Source organism: Geotrypetes seraphini, chromosome 1 (assembly GCF_902459505.1).
Source record: "Geotrypetes seraphini chromosome 1, aGeoSer1.1, whole genome shotgun sequence".
Taxonomy (NCBI): domain Eukaryota; kingdom Metazoa; phylum Chordata; class Amphibia; order Gymnophiona; family Dermophiidae; genus Geotrypetes; species Geotrypetes seraphini.
Window position 1 is genome coordinate 468,288,766 of NC_047084.1, and position 10,024 is coordinate 468,298,789.

The 10,024-nt window shown below is 44.2% G+C and overlaps 1 protein-coding gene across 1 annotated transcript; it reads left to right on the plus strand.

Moving 5' to 3' along the window:
* Window positions 1-3,441: 3,441 nt before the first annotated feature.
* On the plus strand, window positions 3,442-6,652 carry LOC117359389 (olfactory receptor 1019-like). Its single transcript, XM_033942117.1, has 2 exons — window positions 3,442-3,609; window positions 5,684-6,652. The coding sequence occupies exons 1-2, from the start codon at window positions 3,442-3,444 to the stop codon at window positions 6,650-6,652; spliced, it is 1,137 nt and encodes a 378-aa protein (XP_033798008.1).
* Window positions 6,653-10,024: the final 3,372 nt, after the last annotated feature.

Below are 10,024 nucleotides of genomic sequence, written 5' to 3' on the forward strand. Positions count from 1 at the left end.
CCTCTTGCCCCGCCGATTCCCCAACTCCCCGACAATATCGGGCCAGGAGGGAGCCCAAGTCCTCCTGGCCACGGCGACCCCCTAACCCCACCCTGCACTACATTACGGGCAGGAGGGATCCCAGGCCCTCCTGCCCTCGACGCAAACCCCCCCTCCCCCCAACGACCGCCCTCCCCCAAGAACCTCCGACCGACCCCCAGCCGACCCGCGACCCCCCTGGCCGACCCCCACGACACCCCCAACCCCCTTCCCCGTACCTTTCTGTAGTTGGCCGGACAGACGGGAGCCAAACCCGCCTGTCCGGCAGGCAGCCATCGACGGAATGAGGCCGGATTGGCCCATCCGTCCCAAAGCTCCGCCTACTGGTGGGGCCTAAGGCGCCTGGGCCAATCAGAATAGGCCCGGGAGCCTTAGGTCCCTCCTGGGGGCAGGGCCTGAGGCACATGGTCGGGTTGGGCCCATGTGCCTCAGGCCCCGCCCCCAGGAGGGACCTAAGGCTCCCGGGCCTATTCTGATTGGCCCAGGCGCCTTAGGCCCCACCAGTAGGCGGAGCTTTGGGACGGATGGGCCAATCCGGCCTCATTCCGTCGATGGCTGCCTGCCGGACAGGCGGGTTTGGCTCCCGTCTGTCCGGCCAACTACAGAAAGGTACGGGGAAGGGGGTTGGGGGTGTCGTGGGGGTCGGCCAGGGGGGTCGCGGGTCGGCTGGGGGTCGGTCGGAGGTTCTTGGGGGAGGGCGGTCGTTGGGGGGAGGGGGGGTTTGCGTCGAGGGCAGGAGGGCCTGAGATCCCTCCTGCCCGTAATGTAGTGCAGGGTGGGGTTAGGGGGTCGCCGTGGCCAGGAGGACTTGGGCTCCCTCCTGGCCCGATATTGTCGGGGAGTTGGGGAATCGGCGGGGCAAGAGGGCTTGGGCTCCCTTTTGCCCCGATCGTGTCGGGGAGTCGGGGGGGCAAGAGGGCTTGAGCTCCCTCTTGCCCCGATCGTGTCGGGGAGTCGGGGGGGCAAGAGGGCTTGAGCTCCCTCTTGCCCCGATCGTGTCGGGGAGTCGGGGGGGCAAGAGGGCTTGAGCTCCCTCTTGCCCCGATCGTGTCGGGGAGTCGGGGGGGCAAGAGGGAACCAGGCGGAGAGAGGGCAGTTAAGCGCAGTGCCTGCGCGGAAGGATGCAGCTCGGGCGACTTCGTTGTGTGAAACGAAGTTCGTTGTACGGATCAAGACATAAAGTTCGTTGTGCGCAGCGTTCGCTGTGCGAGGCGTCCGTTATGCGAGGCACCACTGTATATGAAAAATGAATGCAAAAAATGGTGTTACAATTAGTACTATTAGGGGGTGGGGTCTGGGGCAGAGATTGGGTGGAGATGGGTAGGGTCTGGCCCACGACTTAGCGCAGTGTTCTTCAACTGCTGGTCCACAAAATAATTATTTTCTTTCCGCCGGTCCAAAGGTTGAAGAACACTGCTTTAGAATATATTGCAAATCATTCTCAATTTTGGAATCTGTTTTCTTTCCGCAGTAAAGTAAAAGGAAAACAATCTTTTTTAACTAGAAAACTGAAACAGAAGTCATGAAGCCCACATGAACACAGAACCTTTGCATCACCTAGAATACTCATTGCTACACGGGGGCTTTTATTAGCAGAAGAATGCATTCTGAATGTCATTATCTATTGCCTGCCTATAGTTGCTGAGTTACTATGTTGTATATGCCAGTAAAATGAGAGAAACCTGAACTGGGAGTTACAGAATACAAATACATGCGTTATTTATAATAAATCTTTCTTGCAAAGGGATTTATGTTTGGATATTTAGCCCTAAAGTAATATAACCCTGTGGTATTATCTGTAAATACAAAAAATAGGAATAGAATACCACTCTGTCAGACCCTACACCTCAGTATATTAGAACTTTTGTTATATGATTTTTATAGACTTTTTTAAACATACAACTATATAGCCTCAGAAATGGAGCCTACGCATGGCAACACAGTCATCAACCGGGAAAATCTGCGTAGTACAAATGCTCCTGCTCCAATCATTGGCTTCTAAATCTAATAGTTCCAAACATCTTCTTTAATTATTTAAATTACTAAAACTTAATGGAGTAACCCCACACCATTCAGTGCTACAGAATTAATAACATTAATCTGGGTACTCAATATCGACTACTGTGTGTAAAGTCCAGATTTGAAAAACTCGACCAAGAAACTTATCTTGTTAGTTGAGTAGTCTTCATTGTCGAAGTTTAAGCAATAAAATTTTCACAACATTCCGTTCGCCAACGCGGCCAGCGTTTCGCGGGTATACTATACAACCGCTGTGTCAGGGCCACCGGAACATTCACACACACATCCTAACTGAAAAAATAAACAAACATTAACACATACTCATTCAAAACCTCAAGAAATTCATGTAAAACTTTAAATAATTCAATACTCACATACGTGTACTCAGTCAACGCTTTTCAAACAGAGATATTTAGCCCTGGCATAAGCATCGAGCTGGTGTGTTACTTCTTAATTGCCACATACAATATATATGTATAACTTGTAAGTTGCACATGCAAGTTTGAATTCCGTCCATGCTCCTCTCCTGTGCAAATTAGCAAGTGTTTGCAGAATAATACTTACGCAGAATTATGGCATTTAGGGGGGAATTCATCAACAGGCACTAACCATGTTAGCACACACTAACAATTAGCGCATATTAAATGTTAAAGACTCCCATTATATTCCTAAGGGCATTTTTAGCATTTAGTGTTCACGAATGCGGTTAGCACGTGCTAAAGTGGTAGCCCTCGTTGATGAATTCTCCCCTTAGTGTCTCTCTGAGGGCCCTCTTATTTCTTAAATATAGATGTGTTGGATATGATATGCCCCCTTATCACAGCTTTTGCCGTTTTCCAAAATTGGTTGGGCTCTACTTCTATTGTCCTGTTAAAATAGACAAATTCTTTTCACACCTTCAACAGTTAGTCTCTGAAAAGTGCATCTTCAAGGACATTCCTATGACTAGATCAGTGTTTCTCAACTCGGTCCTGGAGTACCCCCTTGCCAGACAGGTATTTAGGATATCCACATTGAATTTGCATAAACTTGATTTGCATACACTGCCTCCATTGCATGCAAATGTCTTTCATGCGTATTCATTGTGGATATCTTGAAAACCTGACTGGCAAGGGGGTACTCTAGGACCGAGTTGAGAAACACTGGACTAGATCAACCTGAATGATTTTTAATAGGATCAAAGGAAAGGGGAGGTGACTTGATATACAACCATTCCGTGGTTACAATCAAAGCAGTTTATGTACTACCACATACAGGTTCTCAGGCCATTGCATCAGCCACTAGGCTAGACTAGGATCGATACCAGATATCTCCAAGATCGCCTTTGTGGACAAATGGAAAGTGATGTTCATTGGGAAGAATAATTGAAATTACAGTTGCCTGATGCTAGGGTCCACCATAGGAGTCAGCACCAAAGGGTCCACCATAGGAGTCAGCACCAAAGTAAAAGGTCTAGGTGTCACTGTAGATACTACGCTGAAATCTTCTGCCGTGTGTGTGGCAATGGCCCAAAAAGCAACCAGGATACTAGGAATTATTAGAGACAGGATGGTAACTAAGACCAAGAATAGTAAAACACCTTTGTTTCGCTCCATGGTACAACCTCATCTTGAGTATTGCATTCAGTTCTGGTCTCAAAAAAGATATAGTGGAATTAGAAAAGGTCCAATGAAGAGCAACCAAAATGGTAAAAGGGATGGAACTCCTCTTATATGAGGAAAAGCTAAAGAAGTTAGGGCTTTTTAGCTTGGAAAAGAGATAGAAACATAGAAACATGATGGCAAATAAAGGCTAAATGGCCCATCCGGCTGCCCATCTGCAGTAACCATTATCTCTTTCTCTCTCTAAGAGATCCCACGTGCCTATCCCATGCCTTCTTGAATTCAGCCACAGTCTCTGTCTCCACCACTACCACCCTTTCCATAAAAAAAGTATTTCCTTAGATTACTCCTGAGCCTATCACCTTTTAACTTCATGCTATGCCCTCATTCCAGTGCTTCCTTTCAATTGAAAGAGATTTGACTCATGCACATTTATGCCACATAGGTATGTAAACGTCTCTCAAGAACCAAAAAGTAGTAACAGAAAAATCTAAATAATTAAAAAATGGTACTCACCAGCAGTGGGTTAAACCACCAAGATCCACATTCATAGATAAAGGGTGGAGAAAAAGCCTCAAGAAATATATATCACGCAGCAATCATTGATGATTTTAAGTTGGCATTGTTCTTGTCATTGGCATAAAAAACGCACACCCAATGAATGTAAGGATCTAATAGGGGACCCCCTCCCCCCACACACACTACTGTGCACTTTTAAACTAGAAATCCAGCATAAGGAAAAAATAGTACTTAGCTCAAATGTCAAAGGCTGTTGCAACAGCTGTGTTAAAGAAACCGGTGTCACTCCATTTTATCAGAATCAAAATTTTCTTCACAGCAACATACTCAAAGAACCGGCGAAAGAGGAGACAACTCCAACAAGATCTTGTTTCACCACGGGTGATCGGAGGAAAGTACCCCTGCCGTTACCAGTTGAGCGGCTGTGGGAGGGGACCCCCCGTGAAGTCCCCCAGCAGAAGGAATGCCCACTTCCCATGCCAGAACCCCTCTAGAACTTCCAAACCCCCCCAACCAATGATACCCCCCTCTCTAAACCCCCTGACACTCCCCCCCAAGCCTCTAGATCCATGAGCCTGCACCCCAAAGTCCCCCCTGACATTTCCCTACCCCTGTACCTTTGTAGGTGAAAGTCCGGCCAGAGGGGTGCTTACTCACTCCAGCCGGCAGGCCCGTCTCTTCAAAATGGTGGGCCTTCTCCTTCCTGGTGCATCTGGGGAGGGGCCCAAGGTTCTGATTGGCTTAGGTGTGACACGGCCTCTGGTTAGAGAATCGGGGGTTAGGCAGTGTTAGGCAGTTGCTGAGACTGGTGTCCTATACAGAACCTGCTTGCTACTTTCTTTATAGAATAGACTCCAGATAGGTACCAAGATAAAGAAAGGCTGGAATAGTATAACTCTACATAGGGATTTCATTTTGAACTCCTTGTTCCAGTTCAAACTCTGACCTCTGTTCCATCCTAATCCTTTTTGCGTTAACCCTCCCTGTTGTTTATTCCTTATTTGTTTTACTTTCTATCAACAATTGTATTTCTTTCCCTTTTTCTCCCCTTTCGTAGCGTACGTATGTCCATGAGCTAAGTCTAAGTTGTGTGTATAGTTCCACCGTAAGTTGTAATTTTAATTATGTACATCGCTAAGAATTTTGATTAAGCGACTAATCAAATTTTTAATAAACTTGAAACTTGAATACCTGCTTACATTTCCACATGCTTTGCAGCTGCAACGTATGCAGGGAAGGACTTCCATCAAAACCATTTGCAAGGCAAATTTTAAAAGGGACATTTAGTGGAGAGAATTTGTTTATAATTCTGTCTACTTTTATTTAATTGGAAAATGTATGCCATCCATAATCTCTGTTATTTTGACAATTTAGATGTTCAAATTAGAATGATCTTTCTTTGTCTATTAAATATTACTTGCAAATGTTTCTATGAGACATGGGTGAAAGAAGCATTGCATGTGTGATATTCAGAAACCTATTAACAATAGCCTTGCTTTCCACAGAAATGTTATGAATCAAGTAATTGCTCCATTGTGACTGAATTCATCATTGTGGGACTAACCAATACTCAAGAACAGTATATCTTCCTCTTCCTGGCATTCCTCATCATCTATCTCATCACCCTGATTGGGAACTTCCTCATCTTCACTCTCATAACCAATGATTCCCGGCTGCACAATCCTATGTACTTTTTCTTAGCCAACCTTTCTTTTGTAGACCTGAGCTGTGCTTCCATCACCATTCCTAACATGCTAGACAACTTCCTCTCAGATAGGAAGTCCATCTCCTTCCTTGGCTGCATCACACAGTTGTGTTGCTTCCAGTTCTTTGTTGTGGTTGAATGTTACCTGTTAGCTGCAATGGCCTATGATCGCTATGTTGCCATCTGTTACCCACTGAGTTATGCATTGATGATGGACAGGAAGACATGTGCCAAATTGATGTTTGGATGTTGGGTTTCTGGCCTGGTGAATTTGACTGTGGAAGCTGTTTCCATCTCTACTTTAGACTTCTGTGGCCCCAATAAAATTGACCATTTCTTTTGTGATTTTGCTCCTTTATTGAAACTATCTTGCTCTGATACAACTATGAATCAGATCATCTTTGTGGTGGTCGTGGTGCTCTGTGGCATGATCCCATTTCTGCTGATTGCTGCTTCATATGGTTTCATTATTAATGCCATCTTGAAAATCCGTTCAACAGAGGGGAGGCATAAGACTTTTTCCACCTGCTCGTCACATCTGCTGGTGGTAACATTATTCTATTTCAGTGGAACCTATAGCTGTATCCGCCCCTATTATGAAAATACAGAAGATAAAGAAGTGAAAGTCACAGCTATGATATATACAACTCTAACTCCCATGTTAAATCCCCTTATTTATAGCCTGAGGAACAAGGAAGTTGCAGGAGCATTGAAGAAACTGATTACACAGAAGAGATTTTCGCAAGAAAAGCACACATTTAGATCTTGAACTCTTGGGCCCTGTGTAGCCAAAGTAATTTATCGACTTATGATAGTAAATGTGGTGCTAGGGTTGTGTTTGTCTTATATTTGCTTATTATGATGCTTTTCCTTGTAACTAATAATTAGTTGAACCATCCTCAGCTTCTGCTAAAATATATGAGTTGCTGTATTGGGTCAGACTAAAGGTCTATCAACCCATTATTCTGTCCCCAACTATGGTAGATATATTTAATGCTGTGTATTCTTAGGAATATGCAGTATCTTTTCAAAAGTTTACTGCTTTTACCACAACCTCCTGCAATGAATGCCAGACCTTAATTAAGCAATGAGTAAAAAAATGTTTCACAGCATTCGCTTGAATGTGCTTTTCAGGAACTTTATTGTTTTTCTAATTTTTGAAAGAGTAACCACCAGATATGTTTACCTTTTCTAGTCTACACAAGCATTTGAGAGCCTGTGTTTAGACTTGTCATAAGATGTTTAAAGCATTTTCGTTCCAAAAAGCTTTTCCTGTACTTGTTGCATATACTCGTATGTAATATGATTTGAAGAGAGCACATTGGGAGTGCAAATTGAGGTATCCATAACATGATTGTCTTGCTATTTATTTAGGGCTAGATTCAGTAAATGGTGCTCAAAATTTGGTGCCACAGAAAATCAAAACTAAGATCGATTTACGGAATCATGCTTAGTGCTGATTCCAAGGCCTCACTTTAGGCATCAGACTTATGCCTGCTGAAACCTGGTTTAAATGCTGGCTTCAAAGTTAGGCATACTGAGATTGCAATTTATAATTCTGTATGCAACTTTTCAGAATGCCCTTGACATGTCCATGGCCACATCCTCTTTAGAGTTTCATGAAAGACTTCTGGCTTATGCAATGAAGTTTGATATCATCGGTGTTTCATCACTGATTTGGAAACCTTCAAAGTCTTTCTCTAGAGCAGGGGTGCCCACACTTTTTGGGCTTGCAAGCTACTTTTAAAATGGCTAAGTCAAAATGATCTACCAACAATAAAAATACTAAACATATACCCCCTCTTTTAATACTAGCGCACGCTAAGTGCTAATGCGTCCATTATATTCTATGGCCGCATTAGCATTTAGCACGTACTAAATCGGCTAACGTGCCTTAGTAAAAGAACCCCCCATATTTATTTATATATATACCGAGTGCACCTCTTCTGTCCTCCAGACCTCGTTCCATTCCCCAACTAACATCTCTCTCTGTTCCTCCAGGAGTCCAACTTTTCTTCCTCTCTCCTCTACCCCTATTGGCAACATGCCTCCCTCTCTCTCCCTCCTCTGTTCTGATCTTGCATCTCTCTGTTCTTCCTCAGGGTCTCTCCCTCTGTCTCTTCTGTCTGTACCTTCCATAGTCCAACATCTTCCCACCTCTCTTCTACCTCCCCTTTGTTTCAAGCTTCTCCTTCTCTCTATCTTCCTTCTGCTAACATTTTGAGGCCTTCCACATTTGGTCCAGGTCTTTGTCTCTCTCACTCTGACTTCCCTCTCCCCAGGGCCTGGCATCTCTCTCTCCTCGGTTCAGGGTGTTTCCCCTCTCTAACCCTTCTAGTAGTCCAGGATCTGCCCTGTCTTCCCCCACCCTTTTGGTTCAAGGCTGCTTCCCCCCTCCCCTCCTTAAGGTCCTTTTCTCTCCCCCCCCGTTGCAGCATCTCTAAGGCAACCCCCATCCCACTGGGGCCCTCGCGATGGGCACAGCCTTACCTCCGCTGCTTCCCGCACAAAGACTGTCAGGACCTCAGACCTCTTGATTGCAACTGTTCTCATCTCCGTTCTTTGCTCTGGGCCTAACTACCACAGATGAAAATTAATTATGGCAGCCTGCAGAGTGAACATAGCAGGCTGCCGTTGGCCTCTGTAGAATGTTCTCTCTGCCGCGGTCCCGCCCTCCTCTAACATCAGGGGCGGGACCATGGTAAAGGGAACGTGCTACAGATGCCTATGGCAGCCTGCTACATTTGCTCTGCAGGCTGCCGTAATTAACTTTCAACTGTGGTAGGCCCAGAGTGAAGAACGGAGGACGCTGAGGGGGAAGCGTGTCATCTGAGCAAGACAGCCGGGCGCTCAACTAAATTAGCTGGGCAGAGCGCCTGGCTAAAAGATGCTAAAGACACTAGGGAGAACACACTAGGGAGAACAGTGGCATTGCCTTTGCGATCGACCGGTAGATAGCGATCAACGTTTTGGGGACCCCCTGCTCAATAGTTTCATTTTCACCCATCATTGTTGATGTCCAAAGTTTATGCCAAGCATTTTTTAATGCTGATCTAGTTACATCCTTGAGAAAGTCTTGAATTCTTATGCCTCTGTTAATTGCATCAAGTATTCAATTCAGAAAACAGTCTTTATACAGTACTTGGTCTTCATGGAACGTAAAATTCCTTGGTCACAAAGCTGTATTAAGGACGTCACTTTGGGTGAGAGGTAATTGGCTATTATTTTTCACAAGAAGTTCTTAAGGTGGATGTGCAGGCTAAAACCAGTAAAACTTCACAGTTCTCTTCCAGATCAACTCTTGCTGCTGGCACAAAGTTGTTATGGAAACAATTGCTAAATGTTTTTTTTGGTTATCCATGCTTTCTTTTTAACATAATAGCCCACAGGTAGATGATGTACGCCCTTGAAACATTGGGTATGTTGGCTTTTTCCAATCATTGCCAACTTTAATTTGTGTGTGCCTATAGCACTGGTATATGCAAGTACAGTTAAACTATCCTTTGTATCATTAAAACCATATAGTGCTCATTTATCCGCTGTTGTCAGTGTTTTTATAGGAACATAGCACCAGTAGAGAGATGTTTCATCAACACTGTAAATTTGTTCAGGGCCAAGGTTTCCACAGATATCCTTTTAGCAAATTTATCAATGTAACCTTCATCTGCCTCATAATCAGTAAACGCTGATTCACTTCTTAAATTTCTGCAGCCGAGCTTTTAAATATTCACACTCACTGACAATATTCATTTCTTGTTGGTATTTTTTTGCTCGCTTCATTACCATCAAACCAGTCAATGATATGCGTTCATTTCTTCTTTGCCAGCTCTATTCAATCAGCAATGATCTAAGTTTTCATTTTTTGCTCTTTGCAATGTTTTTCTAGTTTTCTTTAATTTCTGGTCACTCTAAAACTTATCTTTCTGGTTCTTTAAGTCATATATGGTTGTTGTTCCTAAAGCATGTTCTTCAGTCAGTTGTTATACAGACACACCTTAATCAAACTTCCCAATATGTCAACTTCCTGTGTGATTGATAGAGATAAATGCTTCCTTTTCTGCTTTTTACTGCTATGCCATATGACTTTTTCTGTTTCTCACTGCTACCCTGAGTAGAATCTGCATCTCTTCTTTGCCACTTT

Bases quoted from the DNA above. Each gene is read 5' to 3' on its own strand.
- LOC117359389 (XM_033942117.1), top strand. From the start codon at position 3,442: ATGCTAGGGTCCACCATAGGAGTCAGCACCAAAGGGTCCACCATAGGA. The intron at 3,610-5,683 runs GTAACTAAGACC...TGCTTTCCACAG, and splicing joins GAATTATTAGAGACAGGATG to AAATGTTATGAATCAAGTAA.